The 24,659-nt window shown below is 37.7% G+C and overlaps 4 protein-coding genes and 2 non-coding genes across 15 annotated transcripts in view; 4 read left to right on the top strand and 2 right to left on the bottom strand.

Annotated features, from left to right (window-relative positions):
* The first annotated feature begins 653 nt into the window (after positions 1-653).
* Positions 654-6,882, top strand: sh3bgrl2 (SH3 domain binding glutamate-rich protein like 2). The gene is made up of 4 exons (XM_056732691.1): positions 654-864; positions 3,921-4,106; positions 4,955-5,035; positions 5,202-6,882. The coding sequence occupies exons 1-4, from the start codon at positions 820-822 to the stop codon at positions 5,214-5,216; spliced, it is 327 nt and encodes a 108-aa protein (XP_056588669.1). The 5' UTR covers positions 654-819; the 3' UTR covers positions 5,217-6,882.
* Positions 6,883-7,024: 142 nt separating this feature from the next.
* Positions 7,025-8,892, bottom strand: zgc:153284 (uncharacterized protein LOC751696 homolog). The gene is made up of 3 exons (XM_056732695.1): positions 8,730-8,892; positions 8,215-8,382; positions 7,025-7,454 (listed from the first exon to the last, which is right to left on the bottom strand). The coding sequence occupies exons 1-3, from the start codon at positions 8,772-8,774 to the stop codon at positions 7,392-7,394; spliced, it is 276 nt and encodes a 91-aa protein (XP_056588673.1). The 5' UTR covers positions 8,775-8,892; the 3' UTR covers positions 7,025-7,391.
* A 1,246-nt stretch (positions 8,893-10,138) lies between these two features.
* rps12 (ribosomal protein S12) lies at positions 10,139-12,842 on the top strand. Its single transcript, XM_056732690.1, has 5 exons — positions 10,139-10,297; positions 10,619-10,735; positions 10,923-11,025; positions 11,261-11,362; positions 12,750-12,842. Exons 1-5 carry the CDS (start codon positions 10,284-10,286, stop codon positions 12,810-12,812), a joined length of 399 nt encoding a protein of 132 aa, XP_056588668.1. The 5' UTR covers positions 10,139-10,283; the 3' UTR covers positions 12,813-12,842.
* Positions 10,470-10,545, top strand: LOC130409868 (small nucleolar RNA SNORD101). Its single transcript, XR_008904933.1, has one exon. It is a non-coding gene; the product is annotated as a small nucleolar RNA SNORD101 (small nucleolar RNA).
* LOC130409872 (small nucleolar RNA SNORD100) lies at positions 10,774-10,857 on the top strand. Its single transcript, XR_008904937.1, has one exon. It is a non-coding gene; the product is annotated as a small nucleolar RNA SNORD100 (small nucleolar RNA).
* A 960-nt stretch (positions 12,843-13,802) lies between the features above and the next one.
* The window catches only part of eya4 (EYA transcriptional coactivator and phosphatase 4), a 35,365-nt gene continuing 24,508 nt past the window's right edge, over positions 13,803-24,659 (bottom strand). For 4 of the 10 annotated variants that reach the window (XM_056732637.1, XM_056732635.1, XM_056732643.1 and 1 more), the window contains 14 exons: positions 24,400-24,466; positions 24,142-24,284; positions 23,815-23,943; positions 22,890-22,966; positions 21,179-21,353; positions 20,285-20,421; positions 19,595-19,678; positions 17,905-17,994; positions 17,627-17,685; positions 17,348-17,508; positions 16,708-16,822; positions 16,511-16,632; positions 15,489-15,589; positions 13,803-14,493 (listed from right to left, as the gene is read on the bottom strand). In XM_056732637.1, coding sequence (XP_056588615.1) covers positions 14,413-14,493; positions 15,489-15,589; positions 16,511-16,632; positions 16,708-16,822; positions 17,348-17,508; positions 17,627-17,685; positions 17,905-17,994; positions 19,595-19,678; positions 20,285-20,421; positions 21,179-21,353; positions 22,890-22,966; positions 23,815-23,943; positions 24,142-24,284; positions 24,400-24,466 — 1,541 coding nt within the window. In that variant the 3' untranslated portion in view covers positions 13,803-14,412. Of the gene's footprint in view, positions 14,494-15,488; positions 15,590-15,645; positions 15,747-16,510; positions 16,633-16,707; positions 16,823-17,347; positions 17,509-17,626; positions 17,686-17,904; positions 17,995-19,594; positions 19,679-20,284; positions 20,422-21,178; positions 21,354-22,889; positions 22,967-23,814; positions 23,944-24,141; positions 24,285-24,399; positions 24,467-24,659 lie in introns of all 10 variants that reach the window. The other 6 variants (XM_056732638.1, XM_056732645.1, XM_056732636.1 and 3 more) reach the window with 5 other exon arrangements.

Genomic DNA, 24,659 nt, shown 5'->3' with positions numbered 1-24,659 from the left:
TGATTTTACAACATCTCAAAGAGAAACTGCTGTACAATGACAATAAAAATATTCTGTTCTATTTCAACATTTATAAACATTTATTATAATTCTTTTGTAAATAAACTTTTTTGTAAACTCAACACAGCTAATAAGATTAATAATCAGTGTAGTGACAATAAGTAACAACAGTTTTTGACCTAAACAGTATATATTCAGGCATTTTGGGTTAATCTGGTAGATTTAGGCCTTTGTTCTATACCCTCATATTACATAACACGTTGAGAATTTTTTTTAACACGAGAAAACAGGCAATAATCTAACAAAATGCCATGATACTTCTTTATCTAAAAAAGATTCTCTATGGATGCTTTTCCAGACAAGGAAGTTAAATTCTTGAGAGTGACCCGAGGATAAAATCAACTAATTTTGTATAACAAGAACATTTGCATTGTCTGTCAATTTAAAAATCTACATGCAGCCGATTTCAAAACCCTTTAATTTAGCAAATATTTCTTCTCAAGTCGAAACAGTGCTTCCTTTGCATCAAACCACACAATGTTGACAATTTAAACCCTTACATTACTGTAGGTGATAAAACTACATTTCCCATGATTCAAGTCTTTGAGCTGGAGCTAAAAGATAAGCGCTCCCGATTGGGGAGAGAAGTGCACTGATGGAGCGAGCGCGGCTTCATTATTACAGCATAAGAGGTGCGCGCACTCACTTTGATTTCAAAGGGTGACGTAGACGTCACTTCAGGTCCAGAGAAGTCTATAAACGGGAGAGCGCATCATTTGCTCGCCTTTAATCCTTCTCGAAAGGCAAGTGAGGATTATAATGGTCATCAGGGTGTATGTCGCGTCCTCGTCCGGCTCTGTCGCGGTGAGTAAAGGGACTTGTGTTTTAACAACACGCAGTTTTGTTCGTTGTTAAACTGAAGTCAGCTCGAAATCGCACATTGATGTCTATATTAACGGTCTTGACACCTAATTCAATCATAGCTGTAGCTATAACTATTCTGTAAAGGAAATGTTTATATATTTGAGCTTGTCTATTGTGGGAAGATAAATACTAAATAACTTTGCTTAGGCTGTAAGCATTTTGACAATAACAATACTTTTGTTATTATTTTCAAACAATACCCATGGATAATAGGCTATTATGACGAAATTATGAGATTATTAACCATCTAAAATGCTGTAGTTTTATAACCAAAGTCACCCAAATAAAATTTCAGTTCATCTAAATACTCACCATTATATTTTTATCTAATACAAGTTATCTCATGATTATCTGATAATGTGGTTTGTGTTTTATTATAATCCAAAACTGATGCCTATTGAACAAAGTGCATGTTTAAAACCAACCCAATGCCAACAGCAACACCAGTTGTTGGTCATGCAGTCTCCCAGGAAAGCCAAAGAAATGTCCGGATCCATTCAGATCAAAGATGTAACAGGATTATATTTCAGCCTTTAGGTGGTCAGGTGACATAGATATTTTGATCTTTAAATGAGGTGATCAGAAGATCGAGCGAGCAAAAGGAGTGGCGGTTGTGTTTATTTTCTCTAGTGTTTAATGTCATTCCGCCTGTGCCTTTGGTAGCTGAAATGTGTGTGTGTTTGGACAGTGACTCATTGTGTGTTTTACAGTTCTGATATAGAGATAAAGTGTGTGTATATTACTTTCGCTGCCGTACCCTAATAGAAAAAGAATGATGTAATGGTATAAATGAGTTATGCACTGATTTCCGCTATCTCCTTATTTTTACAAAACCCAGACTTGTTTTCCCAAAAAGGATATTTTTGAAACTCCATCATCTGAACACACACACTGCTGTATTATAACCAGTCCTCCAGGTTATATTCTTCTGTGTGGATGAAAAAAGGCCTCTTCTGTAATAATAAACAAGGCATAGTTAGGACAGATCCGTGTGTGTTTGTGCACGGTCAACATATGTGTTTGTTATATGTAAGTTATGTTTCTTGTGTGTAATGATGCGCATGTTTGTGTTTGTCGAGTGAGTGCTGTATTTAAAGAGAGATCTGTAATCTTTGCTGTGCAGTGTTCAGATGACAAAGCAGATTTTAGGATCTAATGCATGTATGTGAGAGTTACCCACAATCCATCAAGTCGTCAGTACTAACAGGCACACAACTGCGCTCTGATTCACATTAATTTACAAAGCTTTGGTCAGTGTGGGATTGTAAAGGTTTTACCCCGACTAACCTTTTCCACTCATTAAGCTAATTCACCTCCCACTGTTTTATGCTTATACATGCGTGCAGTGGCCAGAAAGAGAACATAGTGAGTGCTTTCCTGTCAGTTAAGGTCAGGAATGAGATGGTAATACATCCATTTCAGTGCTAAGAACGTTGGATTGGTAAGAAGGCATTGTGATCATTCATACAAAACACAGATGGCACCTCACATAGGTTAATTTATTTGTTTAGTCAATAATATCTTTTTATGTATATTTATTTAAAATAGTATTGTATAAAAAAAGGTTTTATCAAAAAGCATTACATTTGAGCATCAAAATTTGTTTACTTAAAACAATAACTACAATAAATATAGCTGCAAGCAGCAATCACGGGTCAGGCCCAACAATGGCCAAATTGGAAATATTTTAAAGTTTTGGACATGTCAGACGATCAGATTTTGAAAACCAAGTATAAAATAAAGCCGAAATGCACTAAGAACATGGCTTGACCCCTAAAAAAGTAAAATTCACATTTTTTTGTCTAGCATATCCATTTTCATCTGTTTGACCCATGCATTTAGGTCAGACTGGGGGAGCAAACATGATAGATGGGCATTATGCCATTCACAGAGTAATCAGTCGGTCTGGGCAAAAATCTTGATAGTTAAGCAGCATACCAAAAATTTTGATCACATTTTACATCATGTTCAAATTCCACTCCCTAACAAGTTTAAGCAGGCATTCAGAAGTAGACTTCTTATAATGAATCGTATAGACAGAGAATGACAAAGTCCTCAGTCCTTCCGAAGAGACAATAGCTGCATTGTAAAGCTGTCCAGGGATCTACACAACGCTAAAACAGCTATTGTCCCGCTCTGTGTTTATCTGAACAGGAGTTTTATAGAGCTTTTAAGGCACGGCCTCCGCTTAATGTTTAATAGAGAACTGCTTTTAGACATAGATTCTGTCTTTTAATCAAACACACATGAGATTTACGCATTACTGCTTTGCTTAATCCATGCACACAGGTGTGTGTGTGTTTATATTCACCACAGTGACAGAATTCAGCCGAACAGCTCTGCGGGCAGCACCCAGCAAAATCAGCAAAGTGTGTGAGTGTGTGTGAGAGAGAGAGAGAGAGAGAGAGGGAAAGAGAGAGAGAGGTAATCTAAAATAGGATCTTTTTTTAGTCCATCTGTTCTTTTCCACAATGTGGATAAATGTCTCTATACAGTCACTCAATTTTTTTTAGAAATAGCTCATTTTAAGTTAATACAAACATAGCGCTTCATTATGTGCAAACACTTCTGAAGACATAGTTATGAATATTATATTGCATTTCTGTCAATACATTCTCAAAGAATTACACGTTGGATCTTTAAGTATCAGTCAAGGAGTCTAAAGATAATGTGTGGACATACAGTGCATTACCTTAAACTAATGGATTACATAATGCTTATCCATTATTTGAAGTGTTTGTATACATGTAGTCTTGGCTTCAGGGTAGACACATTTTGTTTTGGTTGATTATCCTAAAACATTTTATTCTGTTTCTTCTGGCAAATGGGAAGCCAGAACAGAACTGCTGCGCTTGCCATCTGTGTGCTTTCAGTATGGACATGGACACATATGAAAACAAACTGTACTTATAAATATTGAACCATTACCAAATTCAAATCCATGAGAAACCTTATGTACTGGAAATTATCAAAGAACTTCATTTGTGATTTCTCAGGTAAAGAAGCATCAGCAGGCCGTCGTGGGCTTCCTAGAGTCTAACCGGATCAACTTTGAAGAGGTCGATATCACCATGCTTGAGGATCAGAGGCTGTGGATGTACCAGAACATTCCTGAAAAGAAACAACCTGAAAAGGGCAATCCCCTGCCTCCCCAGATCTTCAATGGAGACGACTACTGTGGTGTAAGTGTGCATTAAGTATGTTAAATTAGCAACTAATCCTTAAAGGTACAGTTCACCAAAAAAAAAAATCTCTCACCATTTACTCCCCCTTAAGTTCTTCCAAACCTGTATAAATGTCTTAGTTCTGATGAACACAAAGGAAGATATTTGGGGGGAAAAAATAGCTCTGGGACATCATTGACTACCTATCATTTTCATGAACACAAATTGAGATAATTTGAAGAATTTAGGAAAGCAAACCGTTCTGGGGCATCTTTGACTACCAGCATTGGGCCAACCTACATTTTTCAACCAATTACTTTCAAGCGTGATATATCTAATGTATATTTATTATTGTAAATGTCAGTTATTATTGTAAATGCCAGTTATTATTGTATATGATTATTTAATATTTTGCATGTAAATTGTAGTGTACAGTTATGTCAGTGTGACCCTATCACACAAACACACACATACACACACTCGGTGAGTCAGTTACACACACCATGCGTTATGATGTTAATTGGAATGGAAGAAGCACTCGCTGTGATTTGTTTGTGTGAGGTCGTGAATGACTCATGGCAGTAATGTTGGGATTTACCGAGTGCCCTGATCTAATCTCACAGTAATCCTAGAAACTCTCAAACCCCGCCCCAGAATCTCTCTTAGCCAATCAGAACTGCAAATCCTCATCCTCTAGAACATGTCAGAATGATTAACTATCTGACACTAATGGAGAGCAAGGCACATTTGACACATCTAAGAGGAAATGTGCCTTTTAGTTCCTTTTAATATGACATGTTGTTATAAATGAGAACAAAATTTACAGATATTTTTCCAGGCTCTGATTCCCTTTTGTTATTTTGCAGGACTATGAAGATTTCTTCCAGTCTAAAGAGACCAATACAGTGTCCTCATTTCTTCGACTGAGCTCTCAGCCCTCGGTGAAGGTACAGTTACAACCACTCGCAGGCACAATTCCTTTCCACCTGAAAGGTTTTTCATATGAGATGTTAGAAATATACTGTTTGGTTTTTACACTTAAACCATATGCATGCTTGTTTGAGATTATGGAAAACTGATAAATGTAATGCAATGTAATTTTACTCTCTATAGGACTATGAATCCTAGATTGACGTTTCTCGTACTGAACTACTTCGGTATTGCCTCATCTTTTGTGATGTAATGCTCTTCCTCTGGTTTGGAGCCCTTACTGCCAGCAATGCTTTTGCAAAACACACTCAGCCCTCTGGTCCAGCTTTTCCTAGGAAACTTCTACCCTTATAAACATACATGTGCAGGTTACAGATGTTCCCTAAGGACCCAGTGAATTATTTATACATGTTTTTAGTTATTGTTTTAGTTGTCGCACATATGTTGCATTAAATGCCTGATGTACAATTCATAACACAATGAAGGAAGTGAACTCAGTGTATTTGTATGCATGAGCATCTAGAGTTAATTTCCAAACCTACTTAAAGCATGTGTTGAATTTGTGCATTTGCTGAAAGGATGATAAATATGAGTTGTGTGTTTTGGTGAATTGTAAACTGTTTGTGTGATGTTTAATAATAAGGAGATCAAACAGACAGCAGAAAAGAAATGTGGAGAAGCATTCCTCAATCTTTGTTGTTATTTGAAAAGAAATGAGTTCAGATCAGAAGCCAAAACTCTCCCTTGAAACAGGAAATAACGTTACTTAACTTACGTTAAGATCTGCTCAGTGTTTTCTCTGTTTATACTGACATTTCAGTGCTTTGGTTCATGATTTCAAGCCTGTTACTCTTCATGATTTGGGCTTTAGTTCCTGCAACAGTCACCAGCCTTTTTTCTGTGGATCGAAAGTACAAAGAACTCTTATCATTTCTCTTTATTAATCTTTTTCTCTTTGATTCTCTGTTAACATGTTTCATTTCTTCTCAGGGTATGTTAATATTTGGCATGTAGCACATTGCACACGGTGATGCCTCAACTCAGGCCCGGCTCCAGATATTAGATGAAAGGTGGGCCAAGGGATTTTCCAGGTGGGCGGAGGGGGGGTAATATATATATATATATATATATATATATATATATATATATAAAGTATAAGTGAATGAGCTAAGACCCTTTTGCCCAAAGAAAGGGACAAAAGAAAAATATCTGGAGCTGACTTGAATATCGCAATAATTTTGTGATTGTCTGTTAAGAGACCGTGCCAACTCCAATGGAAAAGTTTTTTTCACAGCAACGCCGGTTCACGGATCCTCTCTCTCAACGGCTCTGGGTGGAGGCAGGGTGGGCAAAGCTTCTGATAGGGTGGGCAAAGCTTCTGATAGGGTGGGCAAAGCTTCTGATAGGGTGGGCAAAGCTTCTGATAGGGTCGGCAAAGCCCCCCCGTGGAGCCGGGCCTGCCCCAACGTCAAGCAAACCGCTTTCTGTAGCTCATATTCACAAGCAGCACTTATGTCCTGAATCACTGTGGAAAATAATTGGTTTACACTGAAAGTTTTTTATGCTTTATGTTTACACACAATCTTCTTTCTATTTTATGGTGTTTTTTTCTACAATTCATTATGATGACCCATCCATTCATTAAATGATTCCACATAAATAAGCACTGAATTTATGCTCTCTCTCTCTCATGCACACTTCACATAAGCCATTTTGTTTTATGCTACACGTACTGTTAAATTGAATCATTCCTTTTTAATACGATACTTTAACTAGCAAAAGTGTACATATGAAGTTATTGTTTACTTTCACAATGTAAATGAACAAATAAAAATACAATAAATCTAATTTGTGATAATGTAAATTCATTTGCTTCTTGCTTATGATGTTTCTAGTCAGTGTGTTGCAAGCATTCATATATTTTAGTAGTGGATGAAATCACACTTTGCATTGTTTGTAAGCCTTGACATCGTGGGAAAATGTTGGTCTATAAATAGATACAGATGCTTGCTGCTCATGATTTTATTACAAATAAAGAGGGTGGATGCAGTTTACAAATAACAGGAATAAATGCATTTGTTTGAACATTTATTTGTAGAACATATTTGTATACATGACTAACTTGTGAAGGTGTGTAAAATAGACACTACTGCACCCTAGCGGCCTGGTAAAGACTAGGCTGCAATATTTTTTAACCATTTAACATGTCATCCAATCAGCCTGAACATGTTATATTTATTGCATTCATCAATTTTCAAGTCTATTTAATATAAAATCTTAATTTCTTTAACAGTGCAAAATACATATTTTCTTGGCATATTAAGATGTTCCCAAAATACAAGCATTCGGGAGCTGAGGAGTTGCAGTCCACACTCAGAGTTTGAAAAAGGCTTCTGCCTTCCCTTCCTCAATTGCATCAAAAAACTTTTGATAGTCCTATAAAAATAAACCATGATTAAAACAAAACATACTATTGAAAATAAACAGTGCTTTTGTAATCGTTTCCTTCTTTGAAAAATTAGATTTTCGAATTAGATAGTCAAAATTGGTCAAATCAAGCGTTAAATCTTAAAACGCCAGGAGTAAGGGTTAACAATTTTGTCAATGAAATGCACTCAATATTTCAGTATATGTAAAGTATATGTACAATGTAAATCTGTTTAATTGTGTGAAAACTGACAGTAGAAAGTGTATAGCTAATGATTAACCAGTATTACAAGCTCTGAAAGGTGTTGTTCATAGGGAATGTTTTAAAGGGTGTGTTTGAAAAAATAACTTAACAAGACCAACTGGTCTCCTGTGCTTTATGTATGTTTACATTTCAAGTGTTGTTTGTACAACATGATTAATAGCATTACTATACACTACAAATATCACACCCTTTTCTTATGAAGCAACATTACCTTTTTAAGGTTATGTGGCCCCTAATGATACAGTGGCCAAAACAATTTTAGCAAAAACCAACACAGTGCCCTGACCTTTAAATTATAGCTTTGAACCTTGTGAATTTCCCATAATGGGGAATTGTTACAGGCTCATTATTATGAAAGGTCTACTTGGTAAACTTGGTAACATTATTTGATTTGATTTTATATGTCAGTTTTTAAAACTTTGTTTTTATGTGCATCCCCCCCTGCTCTCATGTCTACAGCTGGTAGAAGAGACAAAATTCAGAGAGTGTATGTATGGCACTCACCCCACAGTATTTTCCACCATTAAAGACCTGAGGTGGCATTGCTGACTGGTTTCCCACTTTCTTTCTCATCTCCTCTTTCTTTTCTGGGCTCTGTGAGATGTCCTCAGTAAAGTATTTAATTTTCTTTGAGTCCAGGAACTGGAAAATCTCGGACTGTTGTTGCTTCACCTTGAGGAAGAGATGAATAAATGAACCTTTAAAAATGTGCGTTTATGTGGTTTATTCAGAATGCTTTCTCTGCTTCTCTTTCTTAAATACACTAACAAAATCTAAAGCATCATCTTTGAATTCCCTCAATTATGAGTCTTCATCTGTCTCTATTCTAAAGACATTCCTTTAGACACTTGCTTTACATGACAGAGAAGACATTTTATTTATTTTAGGCTCACCACTGTAACGGGTGCAACAATAAAGCAACAATGGTAACAAAACCCAAACAAAAAGCAGACACAAAGCATCGCATTCACGCCATTCCAAGTCAAGTTAATGCATAGAAACAATATACATTCACACACCTCTCTAGAGCCACTAACACTGGTGAAGTAAACTGTGACGGACATCTTCTGAAATCCTGGTTTGACGTGATAAGTGATGAAAAAAATAAATGGCTTTATGTAGTCCGTCTGGATGTTTAATACAACAGCACACACTGCCAACTCAAAGACCAGGTAAGCAAGTTTTGACAAAGTTCAGCAATAGCTCCACCTTTTCATCAGTCTAACATGAGCACACACACAACACAACACTGCACAAGCATCCGTGTGGCATGCCTAAGCTTGCCTAGGGGATATTTGATTTTGTTTATACTCAGTCTAGGGGTGTCGCAACATACATACCTGTACTGACAATTATTGTGGTATTTTTAAACGAAGCATTAAAATCATGATAATACCAAACATACAGGTAATCAAGTGCCAGTATCTGGTATACATTCCACCATAGTAGGTGTGTTTCTTTACTTATTTTAAGATTTGAAAATAAGAGATGAACATTTATATAAATATCATGATTATAAGTTCTTTAGGGCACTATAATCATGTAGTGAAAATCTGAAAATCTGACAATTGTGACCCTAGTTCAGTCATAGTGCTGACAAATCTATGTGAAATTACTTAAATGCACAAGAAACTGATTTTGATTTATTTTGTTAAAATGACAATAATAACAATAACTGAATTAAGCATTTAACTATGAAAAACAATAGTACAATATCCGACATATAAATCTGGTGTAAAGGCAAAATTCTATTACAAAAATGAGTGGCCCTAAAAATATTAAGACACTTCACATAAAATGTTATTGCATTAGATTGTGTTTCATGTCATTCCCTAATTTTATCAGGGATTAAGAATTTAGAATACTCTAAAAACCTATGACAAAAAGATATTGGAATCTCGGTTCAAACTTTAATGTCCATAGTCCATAATGTTGTGATGAACTACAGCCGCTTCCCCTGTAAGACATCTTGCATGGCCTAAAATAGGCCTAAAATAATTGTCCTAATTGAACAATATTTATTTATTTGTTTGACACTTGGTTCGGTATCTTGTTAATTATGCAACTAAACATCTTTCCAAATACGTGTTAAATGTTCTGTACAGGAATACACAAATTATGCCCAAATAAAATACGCTTTAGACAGCGCCATCTAGCGCTGCATTCCATTTCTGTGCCCTCGGCTAGATCTAAAAAGTGTTAAAACGTCGGTCTCTAAAACATTTTCTAAAATATAAAGTGTAAAAAAGCAATTAAGAAACGAATAGAAGCATGTGTAATTAATTAAACTTCAAATATAAAAGTGACGCGCCTTTCCTACAGGCAGGGAGATAGACGCCTATGGGTCCTTTTCCGCTTAAAACAATGTTGTCGACGGTATGACGTTCTCTTTACCCACAATCTGAGGGAAGGTAGGCGATGATTTTATGATCACTGACAGAATCTGTCTTAAATATCAGCCATCCTTCTATCAAAATGTTAAGAAGTACATCCGAAGACATGGATATTAATATATCGTTCATCTTTTGCCTTCATTTCAGAAATTTAAAGCTCCCATCCATCCCTAATCTACAATGGCCGAGGAAGGGTAAGCATGTTTGTAGTTCTTGACGGTTCAGCAACACTCAACTATTTACTTAAGAGAGTTTAAATTTAGTTCACAGAACTATGAACCCTATTTATTTCTACAGCGGTTGTGTTTGTATTAAATGCATGTAGTTAAATATCTGCTAGTGTTCGTTAAGCTCTCATTTTACCTCGGCAATGATGATTTTTCTTTCTTTTGTCGGATACCCCTTCACTCTTATCATGGGTGAGAAACACCATCTGAAAGCCTGAGGTTAAAGACACGTGCACCTGTTGTTTCCCTCTTTACACCCCGATAACATGTTTTATCCCGATCCCACAGCATAGCTGCCGGAGGTGTGATGGATGTCAACACCGCCCTGCCCGAGGTGCTAAAGACCGCACTCATCCACGACGGTCTCGCCCGCGGTATCCGTGAGGCCGCTAAGGCACTAGACAAGTAAGAATCGCTTTATGTGTGTCCATCATACAGTGTTGAGTATCTATGATGATAATTTGGCTCCCTCTACTGATGTCTCTGAGGATAACTGCCATCGTCACCTAAATTCTGTCTGAGATGCTTTTGATGTGGTCAGTCGTGGCTATTACGAAGTTTGAAGGCTCAACACAAACTTTTGTCTTTTTAGGCGTCAGGCTCATCTTTGCGTCCTGGCTGCAAACTGTGACGAGCCCATGTATGTCAAGCTGGTTGAGGCGCTCTGTGCTGAGCATCAGATCAATCTCATCAAGGTATGCGTGTTAATATAATGTGGACCAGTACAAAACTGGTTTTACAACTGTGTATTGTTTCGGGTCACTTTGTCATCTTCAAATGATCTGGAAACGTATAATGGTTTAATCCAGATTTCTTTATTACCTTGTAAACCCACATGCAGTGTTTTCTCATAAATACTGCCGGGAAACCCTTTATTTGGGTTTAAAAGAGACTTGCAGAAAAATGAAAAATCTTTGTCTACCTCTACAGGTTGATGACAACAAGAAGCTTGGCGAGTGGGTTGGTCTGTGTAAGATCGACAGAGAGGGCAAACCCCGTAAGGTTGTGGGCTGCAGCTGTGTGGTCATCAAGGTGGGTTTCCGCCTGTAAAATCTGTATCCACAGCCTGTTTTTTATTTGTTTTATCCAGTGGTTGTTTTTAAACGTTAACTGAGACAAAACATTTTGTGCTAAGGATCATCTCGTGCCTTTTAAAAGAAACCGTTCGTATAGAGATGTATGGTTTAATGTATTCACAATGTCATTGACTCTATAAATGTCATATTAAAATAGTGTAGCTGTCACAGTATTCATAAACTTTGAAATATTTGACTCTGAGGCTGCCTTTTTGCGTCAAATCCTTGATGTCAAATGGTTTGAATGTAAACCCGTTCTCTTAATAATACCACGAAGCGCACACGTTTCCATATATAACAGTGAAGTATGAGAAGTCCAACTGAAGATCGGATGTATAAATACAGAGACAGTAGGTGGGGTATGTCCTCTTGACAAAAGTCAGCCTGCCATAAAAGACAGCGTTCAGTATCAGTAAAGAGCTCTGCATAGTCCGGGTGAATTGTGCTTGCGTTTTGGGGTAAAACGTTAAGACTAGTGTTTTCAAACAATCTAACACCCTTTTGTTTCTGGGGGCTTGGTTAAGTGCGGTATGATAAATGAAATGACGCGTTATTTTCCACAGACCAGGTGGATCTACGTGGATCTATGAGAATAAACTGATAAACGCATGAAGTTTGGTTATTTATTCTGTATTAGAGCACATGTAAATATTAACCCGTCAGGAGACAATAACGTGGATAAATCAACATTAAAATTTTAAAATCTGTATAATATACATTTTATAATGTCTAAAACATTATGTATATAATGCATTTGAAATGATTTTGGGTGGTTAGTATGTATGTTTCTGACCAACAATATTAAAATGTATGAAAATACACCAAATAGTGTCTTTATATTAGCATTTAATGATATATACATATATTTTATTTATTGGATCCTATATTTACTGAAGAACTGATTAGTGTGTCTATGTTCAGTTTGGCTGTCTGTGTGTGCAACCATTTTACGTCATCGCAAAAGAACAAGGTGGCCTCCTTATGCCAAAATGAGTAACTTTTTTTAAAGAATAGAATAATTTGCGTTTCAAATGCTAGTAGTGTGAGGCTGTTACAACGTATTAAGCCATACATCTCTCTCTATGCACTGGGTTCCCTTTAAGTTTTACAAGTTTAGGCAAAGGATGTTTATATAATCTGTACTTTAGAACCAAGTTTGTGTGGAAAGACAGGAGTTCTGTGCATTTGTTTTATGTTCAGAATGAAAGCCTGAACATAAGGCTCATTACCTTATTTTGACTCCTGAGCTAAGCAAAATGTCCCTGGGGTTTTCTTTTAATGGTGAACTGATCGTAAGGGGGTCTATCTGTGAAAGTAACATCCATGTTTTCTCATATTTTTAGGACTACGGCAAGGAGTCCCAGGCTAAGGACGTCATTGAGGAGTACTTCAAATCCAAGAAGTAAAGCAACAAATAAAATCGATTGAAAATGAAATTTTGTCTTGTTCATATTTTTTTTAACTTCTCTTCAGCGTTTCTTCAGTTTAGTAAAATGAGTTTATGCTTGTATTGTTTTCCATCAATAATGGCTGTAAATCCTGCTCGACTCATTAGTGTCTCTTGCATTTCAAATGAAAAATCCTGGATTGTCTTCCTATGCCGCGCAGCACAACATTATCATTATTTTGCTAAATAAACATGCGCTAAATTGAGGTGTTTGGATGTTTTCATGCGTCTCACGCATGATCGGTAACATACATACTACTTTCCCATCGCAATGGTGCAAACTGCTGCACAAGTATAGCAAATGCAAGTTACGTTATATTAAATGTACTCGCGAACAAACATTTTCAAAGAACCATTGTGTTCCCCTCATATCTGCTCCATAAAAGCATATGTGTTTTTAGTTGGAACGGTTTCTCTATAAGATCGGATTAAGGGTCAGTAAGTAGGATTGACCGCATGATCCGATCGGTTTCCTCCCATATCTAATTTAAGCCTTTGGTTTATTGTGAATATGTAAAACACAACAGGCACATGCATGTTATAATGGTACAATTGTTACCATCTTGTTTTAAACTACATTTCTGGGTGGATGCTACTAACTCTTGAAGTTTGGAGCACCAGTGCCTTTAAGGATAAAAGTAAATTTTGAGCCCTGGTATTTATTTATTTGCTTAAATATTATGTATGGAAGCTTCATTTGCCTGCAATTCACTTAAGGAATTCTAAACTTTGCAGTTATGATAGGGGATACCATTCCCATGACAGTATAAAAGGGCATTTTAAGTCGATCAGCAGTATCTCTCTCAATCAGTAGAAAATGTGGTTTAAAATACCATCATGGAAACCGGTGTAAATCTGGAAAACACAGTTAAAATAAATTTTCCGTCATACCGACCAGCCCTACTTTGCATTAGTTTCTGGAACATTTAAAAAAAGAGAATCGACAAAATCAAGTTTACATTTTTATCTACATTCTCAAAATAAAAACTGACACACAACTTTATAAGGCACAACAAATTATACAGACTTTTCGCCCAAAACAAAAATACAAAAAAGACAATCAAAACAATACCATGTGAAAACACACAGCATTCTTAAGTGTTTAAGCTAGTTGTAAAATAATTTACATGAGTTATGAATCTAATCTAAATGATCCTTGTATTGAGTACAGAGCTTCACTTGTGGAGATGAAGACAATGAAGTCTATAGTATAGACAAATAAAATGTTCCTGCAGAAGAGTGAGTGTATATGCTGCTTGCAGTCAAAGTATTCTGTTCAAACGAACAAAATGCATACTCCACTCCCCTCATTCAGACATGAAATGCAGTGTGTGACGTAAGACCTTAGGTAGCTCTTTACAAGCCTGGTTTGACCATTACAATCCCATTTTCCCAGTCTGTCCTAGTCTTCTTAAGACAGTGCAGAATTATCCCAAAGCCAGAGTTCTCTCAAAAAATAAAAAGACGACAACAACAACGACAGCTTAAAAAGAGTCTGCAGTGTACTCTTATTCTTAAATAGTTGTACAAAAAAGGGCCTATGATACAGGTGTTGAGTGTTACAGGTACTCAAACTCCAGTGCTTGGTGGAGGGCAAGCAGGTCAGAGTGGCTTGATATTCTCCAGAAGGGCATGTTGTGCTGCGGGGAGAAACAGATTGTGAGCATGTAAATGTGTATGTTCCGTAAACAGAGATTTGGAAACAGAATATTTTCCACTATCCATGCAGACATGTTAAAGCACTCTAAAAGCAAAGCCTTCTTTCAGACGACTATTCACATGTTGGCTAAACTGAGTTAATATTTCTTAAAATTGTTCTCTGCATACTTTAATGAAAAATTACAAACCACACAGATTTATAAAAACAGTCTCTGATACTAATCGCATTGAACTGGCGTACTTGCTCGAGAGGGTTTATAAAGAGTTTATATTATAACTAAACAGGAAAAATGATTTTGACTCTATATGTAAAGTTTATCGCATCCTTAATGATAACAACAATGTTACAAAAAAGTATTTACACACAAATAAACCCTTTACAAATCCATAGGTACAGCACTTTGTATAGTCTTGCGAAATAGAAACATTTCTGTTTTGCAAAATATACATTTGATTTGCACACACTGCACAAACTCTGATCAGAAATGCATTTATAGTTGTTTTCTAGAACAAAAGTATTCAACTGGGTCTTAAGGCACTGCTGATGTTTGACATGAGGATACAATCTGAGTCGAGGGAATCTTGATACCCTTGAGATGAAGACTAGGATCAGTCTTCATCTGGACTGCCAGCCCATCGTTTCCTAAAAATCACAACAGTGCTGGAGTCTACAGCTCTGGAAGTTCTATGTCATCTGATCACAGGAAGTGATGAAATGTTTGGCCGGATTAGACTTTTTAGAAGACCCTCGGCTGAATAGCTCTGTTCTGAAACTCTGGGGATCTGAGAAAGCGGCTGATCTTAGACTATCAGAGGAAAGGCGGCTGCTACTGACATCCATATTTAATCTACAGACGAAAAGTGAATGAAGCACACAAGCTCAGATGGATCTACTCGAAGCTCTAAAGCACACACAGGCAGGAAGTCCAATCTGAGAGGTCACACACTGCTTCCGGGGTCACCCGGGGGTCGTTACCTTGGCAGCGGCCTGCTCCTCTTCCACACCATCCCCAATAACAACATACACTACCTTCCTGCCAAACCTCTGCATTATGCGTTCAAAGCAACTCTCTTTGCCTGCAACATAAACAAGGTGACAGGTCAGAGGTTTGGGGTCAAAGGTGAGGTTTTACCTGGCTGGCTGCATGCTCCTCATCTCGCCCATCGCCAATCACAACATACGTAACGTTAGTGCCAAACCTGGATACTATACGTTCAAAACAGCTCTCTTTACCTGCGGAAACAAGGCACAGACTTCAACCTCAACACGCACGATGAGAATGTATTAGTCCTTATCACAGGATTTAAAAAGGTTATGTGAGGGCCAACGGGGAAAATGGAAGACAGCAGAAGGAAAAAAAGGGAAAAGGAGGTTGAAAATGCAGTAGTGAGAAGGCAGCACGAGGAGGAATGTTTCCATTTTGACCAAAAACCAAATGAATTTAAACTGACAGTCCCTCTGGCACACACAGACAAACCTTGACCTCTCAAACATTTTGTTCTCGCTGTTACCATGACGACTTAAACAAGCATGACATTTGTGGAAGTGCTTTGGCTCAACGAGACGACTTAGCGTTATGGACTAGTCACACAATATGACCGATTAGATTAGAATGAGACAGTCTCCGTCGACAAAATGTTTTACAGATGCATTTGCAGACAAACTTACATAATAACCTCATCAATCACGGGCATTGAGCACAAAAAAGTTAAAACGTTATAATTTGTTTGTTGCGTGACAGTAGCGTAAAATTGCTACAAATCCCGAATGAAGTCCAGCTGTTTATGATAAAGAGGCTTGTGTTGATCAACATATAGCTTTGATCAGCCAATCGGAATCAAGTCCGCATGATCAGAAAGTCAAATTAGGGGAGAGGAGGAATGCTCCTCTTTCCACTTTCATTTATGATTTAATGCGACGACATGAGCCAAAGCTTGTACACACACTAAGATACCCTCAAATGCAACAAAAAAAACAAGTCCAAACGAAACACTCACCTATTTTGGTTGCGCTGTAAATGTTTTCAACAGGAAAGACAGAGCCCAGGCTATACAACAACACTTTAGCAAACGCGGGTATTAACTGTGTCGTTGTCACCAAGACGTTAACGCAGTTACTCCTGCATGAGAGACAAAAATTGATGTCACAACAAATATTGTGATTTTGACACACATGTCTATGAGAAGAGACATACCTGGAGCTGATGATTGACAGGGACTTGAGTGCAGTGGTAAGCCAGGAGTCTGTGAGAGCCTCCACCTCCGCCCGTAGCTGAAGCCAAGCCTCCCTCTTAGCCGGCCCCAGCAACCCTGAGAAAGTCACAATAAAGCAATATTACGTTATATATTGATAACGTTATATTCATTCATGAACATCGTTGGGTAAGTAACGCTGAAAAAGTAATTAATTACTAGTTACTAATGACATATTCAATAGTGTAATTAGATTACTGTACAAATGACTCTCTCAAAAATGTATTTAATTACTTATTACTTAATCCTTTCTATATTCCATATCAACCTTGACTAGTTAAGTGATTCATGCATATACATGAAACAGCTCTTAATTCATTCAAATAAATAATATAAAACTATATAAAGTAGTATTATTAACTGACCAAAGAGAGAAGTATAAATTAAAGCTTGGATTTTAAAGTTAGACTGATGTCAATTCCACTATTGCACACACATTTATTACATAAAGTATTTAACTGTAACAGTAACTGTAATTAAATTACAGAAAAAACAAATAATCCCTTACTTTACTTTTTCAAGTAATTAAATTACAGTCACTAACTAGTTACACCCAATTCACAAAACGTGTCGATATCTTACCGCCAACATTGTTTTTGTATGTGCAGTACATCTCCTTCACTCTTCTGTATCGGAATGCTAACTTCCTCATCCAGTCGACTCCGCCCCTAACTCCTGTTGCTAGGCACAGACTTGCACTTGTTGCAGCTGCATGGAAGCCATCAGTGGCAAAACTGTAAGTACTGTTGATAATAACAATAACATGTCTCATTTTACGTACGATATGAATTGAGTCATGTTTCGTAGCATTCGCAACACTTGTGCATTTGATACACAGTTTGTTACACAGGTGATACTCACCTAAGATCCTGGCCATTATCATCAGATGAGGCGTCGTCGATGTGCACCTGGTCACATTCCTACAGGAACACACAACAGAGTTACCACGTGTAACCAGCAGGGGGCCACATAATCACATAAACACTTACTAACAAATCTATGCCCTGCACCTAACCCTCATGGAAATCTTTTTTATTTGTACATGTTCAAATAAGAATCATTTAATTTGTTTTATAATCAGTAATATAGATAGATCAGACTTTTATCACCAACTACAAAGGAAAAAGGAGTGTGCTTACCTCTAAATCGTTAAAAAATAAATGAGTATCAGCGAGATTAAATATCATCTCCTCCATTCTCAAACCGAGGGTCACAGCCATAGGAGGGTCCTGCAGTATCAGAAGTATGTTTTAGTAAGAAATCATTTTTTGTCTTCATAGTCAAAAAAAGCAACACAACACAGGGAGATTTCAGTGGACAAAAAAAGAATAGTATGAATATTTTAGGATCTGTTTTAGGCTTATGTTATGTTATATTAGAGACACTTTGCTAATGAAATTATGTTATATAGAAATTTCAGCATCGACAACATGAACAAGTGCTACGTAGCCCAAACTTGACTGCCGGTAGGCCACAAAGAATCAATTACTGTTATGTGGTTCATTTAATACAATTAATATGCAATAAAATATGAATATAAATTAAAATATAAAATAAATTGTGATATTATAACCAAACACAGACCGAAAGTTAACTCCGGGCCAGGTGCGTGCGTCCCATTTAACCTTCTATAATTAAAATAATATTCTGTGCTTACACATTTGCAAAAAAGTCACGTTCGCAATATTAAAAAGGCAACTAGATGTAAGAAAGACGAGCTATTAAGCATGCAATTATTACATTGTCTTCACTGTCGACATTTTCTAACTTTAATCGTACATTTCTTTAAAAATATAATGTTTCAATACTCCAACAATAAACACACACTAAGAACAAAATTAAATGCAAGTGTTTGGAATATCATTGAGGAATATTGAGGAATATCAATAATACTACAATATATGTGCTGCCTAATTTAGTAAGTTCCTTCACATTTTGTAGAATGGTCAATTCACCTTAAAAATAAAGTTCACCATTATGATGACAGACCCTACATTTGTCTCGAAACATCAGCAACACTTACACTTAAACACACACAAACACACACACACACACGGAAGGGGGGGTGCACCCAGCTGTAAAAATCATCATGTGTGATGGAGTTTGTTGGCTCTGATGTGATTGGCTGGGTCAGTGAACAGGAATAGAAAAGCACACACAAACACACACACTTAACGGCAAAACTCCGACAGAGATTGGAAATGATGATTCAACTGTTTGAAAATGTTTCGAGGTAACATAAACACACGTAAAAAAAATGATAATTGAGGTGATTCTTTCAAATTAAAATAAACAATCCAGGTCCTGTTGAACTGCCTTGCCCTCTGAATTTTGTTGAACAGCAATTTCACAGTCTTAGCGCTGATGTCTCAATAAGTCAAAGTGTGTGTGTAAGCGTGTGACGGCATGTACTATCGCTCTGATGGGAGTGCTTAAGAACGGATGGTTTTGATCGTCATAGAGACGGCAGAAATAGCTCCAGAGCCGCGAATAGACGCAGCTGTCTCCATGTCTCTCACCGGCCGAACGACAAGAAATGAGGGAAGGTGTCAGAAGGAGTGTGACGCTTCAACATCTCCCGAGTCTGAGTCCGGCCGTCACGGTGCTGAATGCAATTTCTCTGTTCGCTGACTGATGCTTATAATAGATGCTCAATTAAACACAAGATCTAGTTTTCTTATTTGTTTCGTGCAGCATAATCTATCTCTAAAATCTAAAACAAACAAGAAAGAAGTGTGTCCATGCTTTTCGAAAAGAATCGAATCGATTTGAAACTCTTTATATGCATGTGAGTCTATTTGTTTGTACAGCGTGCTTCTGTTTTCTCACCTTGCCGTATTTCTGTGCATAAGAGCCTGTGAGGAGCGAGTGAAACACGATGATCGTCTCGTCCAGATCCCAAACAAACACCCTCTGTAAAAACATGCAGACACATGTCTCAGTAAACAAACAGCGATGACACAAAGGATTATGTTTACATGAGCATCTGTAATTGTTCTGCTTTTAGCATCTGTCTGTGGCTGCGTCCCAAATCGCCTACTTCCATACTATATAGTGTACGAAAATGCGTCATGGATAGTATGTCCGAAACCTCAGTATGCAAAAAACAGTAGCCGAGAATTACTCTTCTACTTCCGCCGAGATTCGTGAGTGTGGATGGGATGGAAACTTCTCTATCCCATGATGCCACGGGAGCTGAGCAACGGTCAAGTAAATTAAATAAATATAGTGGAAAACTTTAAGGCGGACGTCCATTTTTAATGAAAGTGCCAATAAGTTCTTTTGACTTATTTATGTTTTTATCAACGTGTAGGTTGTTGTCAATGTGTCATAGGTCAAAGAGCATACGGGTCACATGACCATAAAACATACATCCGAAACGTATTCATACTACTTCCACTCGTACTATATAGAACGTACTGTTTTAACGGCCGATACTTATTCAAATTCACTACGTAGTGTTACAATATGCGATTTCGGGCGCAGCCTTCGGGTTTGTGTGTGTAAATAAAAATACACCTCAAGATCACTGTCAGGTGGTGGCGAGGGGTTGTTCTTTCTGCCCCGCCCCCTGGCTTTAGCCGCACCCCCTCGACACGCCCTGTCTTCCATCTCTTTAACAGGCGTAGACGGGCTCTGTCCCGCCTCGAACTCACCTGAAATACGGGAAAGCAGGAAACACTCGTGAGGCTGAACTAAGAGAAGCTTGAAAACAGATGTTTGGTCCTACTGGAGAAGTCAAGCATGAAGTTTGCATGTTTTCCGTTTAAGTGAAACTATCAACAATCGAGTTCAGGAAGCGTTTGCGTCCAAATCCACGTCTAAAAGAAAACATCCCGAATGCTGGATATTGGGATGCATTACAGAATCGAGTTTGTGAGTCAAACTGATAAAAAAACTGGATGTAATGAGCTCTGCTGAACGGCAGCCAAGCTGAATCACTGAAGAAAACAGTTCTAGGACCCCACAGAAATCTGCACAATCCCCCAAGCACCCTTAATCACCGGCCTATCTAACACAATCAACAACTACACAAAACCTGCGTGCCAAAAGCCCTGTTACAACAGTTAGAGTGTTCTAACATCCGTTCTAGCTCTCACATGTGTGATTAGCTGCTCTGTTGGAATGATTAACTTTAAACTGCCATGCCAATTTTCACTTTTTTGACTGAAAGCAGGACATGTTGTATTTTGAGCTGTTTTTAAGTAAATGTGTGGTGCTTTCCTCAGCCAAAACCATTGGCGCGATTCTTCGATGTTGTGGGTGGCTGCCAAGGCATTGCTGAGAATTTTAGGACATTGATATGTGGTTGCTGGGGGGTGCTTTGGTCTGTTGGCGGGTTGATACTTTATGTCTTGGGATCCTCAATCGATTCAATGTTTCGCCCATTTATCGATGCCGATTGGTGCTCACCTGGATTCAGGTCTTGCCCTGTCATAATTGGGGTGGATTCTTGCAGCTGATAGGTGGAGACTGAACTTGTGCCATCCAATGAGCTGTTAGATGTCATGTAGGAACCGTAGGAGGATGTGGAGTAATACTGAGCATATTGATTCTGCCCGAATGCTGTGTAGGAGGGATATTCCTGCTGGAAAACAAACGGATGACAGTGTTGTTGACATATGCGTTGACAAATGATGACAAAAGCTTTATATTTGAATCACACTAAACACAACTCGACCCATGTGCTGGGATTATGATTTATTTTCTTGAACTTTCATTGCTTAATGTAAGTCTTTATTACGTTTGGCAAGTATCAACTTTGTCTCAGATGTTTTTTTTAAAAAAGGAAACACGAAAACAATGACAACCGATTCTCAATAATAATAATTCTCATATTCTACTTCCCTAATCCTACCAAATAACTTTACACTACATTACTAACTATTAATCAGCAACAAATTAATAATTTACTGAGGCAAAAGTCATAGTTAATGGTTTATTAATACCGAGAATTGTCCCTTAAAATAAAGTGTCAACGGATAGTGCAAAGCTATATCATGATAAATTTATGATAAATGAATTAATAAATGAAGAGTTCATTTGCCAAAAAATATATCTCCGTTTTTTCCCAAATCGTGTTTTTTTGTTGTGTATTCCAATTAATATCAATCAAACTGCAGTTGAGTTGTTTTGATTAGGTAGTGATAACAAAACAATTAAATAATACGCAATAAAACATGATAACACAACAGAAAGAAGATGTTTTTTGAAAAAACAAATGTTTGATAGTTTGATAACACATATATCAATAGTTCATATTGAAATAATGTCAAATCTGAGATCATTAAGACATTATTGAGATGTCTCTGGACACACATGAGATTACTATGATACTTTCGGGGAAGAAACTGTGCATACAGAAAACAAGTTAAAATGATAAAAATGAATATCTATTCCAAACCCGATCCAAAACCCAACCGTTATTTAAGTCCTGTCGGGCAACAGACCTCTATTGTTATCTTCTCTGAATGCACATGCAACAAAATATTTCAAGAGTACACGTTATGACATTCTGAACATGTAGCAGAATATTTGAAGAGGACAGGTTTTATGACATTCTCAAATGAAAGAAGAAAGAGAGATTTAGTTGATCTTGGGAGTAATAAAAAGAGAAAAAGGATCGGGTCGAACAGATTTCTGGCCCATCCACACAGAGCTGTGTTTGATGGGAGAGCTTTTATCACTCCCCGGCTCCTCTTGTGTCTTTGAGAGAGTTTGACATGTACAGACCGAGGAGGTTCTCATACGGGAGACGACTTTAAAACTGTCACTGACTCGCTCTCTCAAAAACACCAACGCTGCAGTAAAAAGACTCTCAGCAAAACTCCACTACTGCTTTTGCATTTCATTTCACTTTATTTCAGATCACTCCTTCACTGCGACCACTGCCAGAACTGCACTTTGTTTACACTGTTAAATTCATCAGTGTCGTTCGGTCCTTTTCTTTGGCAGAGCTTTCCATCATAAAAATCAAGAGCAAGTCCTTAAACATAAATTCTCTCAGATGAAAGATGGCGAATGGCTCTTTTAGGCCTGGGCTGATTTAAACAAAGCGCTGGTCCTCTGTTGAACTCCGACGTTATTGGTTTGTGTGTGTGTGTGTGTGCGTTTGTATATATACCTGTTGTGTGGTGAAGTTGCCTGGATTGGAGTTGTTGGATGTGTAGAGACCAGGAGAAGTTGTGAAACCAGACCCTGCTGAAAGAAAGAAATTGAAAATGATTTCACTTTGATTCGACTTTAAAGGACGCAGTCTTTGGCAGTTTTAGAGGCTTTGATGATGTTTTTTTGGGTGTTTAACAACGAATGTTCATGTTTCTAATTTCATTTTTTTTTAATATTTTTTATATTTCACATATTTCAAGTCTATTGTTCATCGCTGTCCCTCTTCTAAGGAAACGACTGGATTTCTTCCCGTCTATGTAAAGTCCCTCCTTCCGAAACGCTCTGATTGGTAAAGCTGACCAGGTCTGTCGTGATTGGTTCCCCGCTTAGAGTGTGTGTGAAGATGTCCCACCCATACCATATCAGCGAGCTTCCTTCAGGCTGTTGTGATTGGTCGGTGCCTTTCTCAGTGCACGTGTATTCATAAACTTTTATCAATAAACAGCAACAATGGCGTCAACTTCACTTCATCAGTTAAAAACATCTGGATCGATCGAAGTGTAAAGGAGGTGTGCTAGTGCATGTGCAAACGTCAATCTTTCTTAGAAATATTTTTTTTTTTCCTACTATGGCGAAAGAAATGACATGTGTACTGGCGTGTTCATTTGGGGGCGGAGGTTCTTAAAACACTCGGAATAGTGACATCATGTACCCAGGAAGTAGAGGGCTGTAGTCCGATCCAGACGTTCTCTGTAGTCCTTGATAAGACAATATCTCGCTTCGCTCTGAACTTTGAGCTTAATCATTTTGCAGGTATTATTGATGCTCTAACAGCAGCATTACAAATGAACTAAAGCTTGAAGAATGGGATCGAGTGCTCTTTAAAATACATCTTACGGGACCAAAAGGAAAATGTATTAATGTGTGATTTGCATACTGACCAGGCATCTGATAGGGGGAGTAGGCAGTCTGTCCCGGCTGAGGGGTGGTAAATCCAGGGCTATAGCTGAGCCCTGATTGGAGGGCTGACTGTGTCTCTGTCTTTATGCCTGGCAACATCACTCCCAAATCTGTATTTCAAGATCAAGAAAGAGTGCCTGTCAATTAAACTGGATTTATCCTGTACTAATGGCTCTTTCACGTGACGTCATCATACATCACAATACATCACAAATGTGAAACTACAGTATAAGCACAAAAACACGTGTTTTATCTAAACGTTTTATACACGCGGTCATTCACCATGTAAACAAACCTATAAGATTTACCATAGGTGGAGAGGCTGTAAGGCGGAGTAGTTTGAGAGTACGGCGTGTAAACTGTCGACTGCTGCATGCTACTGAACTGCGATTGACCGGTGTAGGCCGACATGGGAGGAGCCACGGGAGTAGACAGGATGTGGGGGTAAGGCCTGCCAATCACAACACAAAAATCAAAACATTCAGCTTTGTTTAAGTAGATGTTTCTGTGTGTCTCTATGTATATCGTGATGTGGGTGTTTGTTATAGTGTGTGTGTGTGTCTTACTTTGAGGGGTAGAGAGGAGGTGAATACTGGTGAGCCGGCCGAGGGCTGAATCCACTGCTGCTTATAACTACACATACGAGACATTAAACAAAGAAAAGATTATAAATGATATTCTCAGCATAACAATGCGAGTGAAAAGTAACTAAACTGAAAAATATATTCAAACTAGAGAATTTCTCGGTTTTGGGGGTACTTTAGGAATTGTTTGTGGGAAACCTGATGATCCGTGTTTTCCCAGAATGATCTGAGAACGATCCAAA

This window comes from Triplophysa dalaica, chromosome 20 (assembly GCF_015846415.1).
Source record: "Triplophysa dalaica isolate WHDGS20190420 chromosome 20, ASM1584641v1, whole genome shotgun sequence".
Classification (NCBI taxonomy): domain Eukaryota; kingdom Metazoa; phylum Chordata; class Actinopteri; order Cypriniformes; family Nemacheilidae; genus Triplophysa; species Triplophysa dalaica.
This window is presented reverse-complemented; position numbering and strand designations above follow the sequence as displayed.

Excerpts from the sequence above, each read along its gene's own strand:
- zgc:153284 (XM_056732695.1), bottom strand. The coding sequence starts at position 8,774 with ATGTCCGTCACAGTTTACTTCACCAGTGTTAGTGGCTCTAGAGAG. Across the intron at positions 8,383-8,729 it reads GTGTTAGTGGCTCTAGAGAG|GTGAAGCAACAACAGTCCGA; the intron begins GTGTGTGAATGT and ends CTCTTCCTCAAG. Across the intron at positions 7,455-8,214 it reads ATGGTGGAAAATACTGTGGG|GACTATCAAAAGTTTTTTGA; the intron begins GTGAGTGCCATA and ends TTATTTTTATAG.
- sh3bgrl2 (XM_056732691.1), top strand. The coding sequence starts at position 820 with ATGGTCATCAGGGTGTATGTCGCGTCCTCGTCCGGCTCTGTCGCG. Across the intron at positions 865-3,920 it reads CCTCGTCCGGCTCTGTCGCG|GTAAAGAAGCATCAGCAGGC; the intron begins GTGAGTAAAGGG and ends GTGATTTCTCAG. Across the intron at positions 4,107-4,954 it reads ATGGAGACGACTACTGTGGT|GACTATGAAGATTTCTTCCA; the intron begins GTAAGTGTGCAT and ends GTTATTTTGCAG.
- rps12 (XM_056732690.1), top strand. Across the intron at positions 10,736-10,922 it reads GCCGCTAAGGCACTAGACAA|GCGTCAGGCTCATCTTTGCG; the intron begins GTAAGAATCGCT and ends TTGTCTTTTTAG. Across the intron at positions 11,363-12,749 it reads GCAGCTGTGTGGTCATCAAG|GACTACGGCAAGGAGTCCCA; the intron begins GTGGGTTTCCGC and ends TCATATTTTTAG.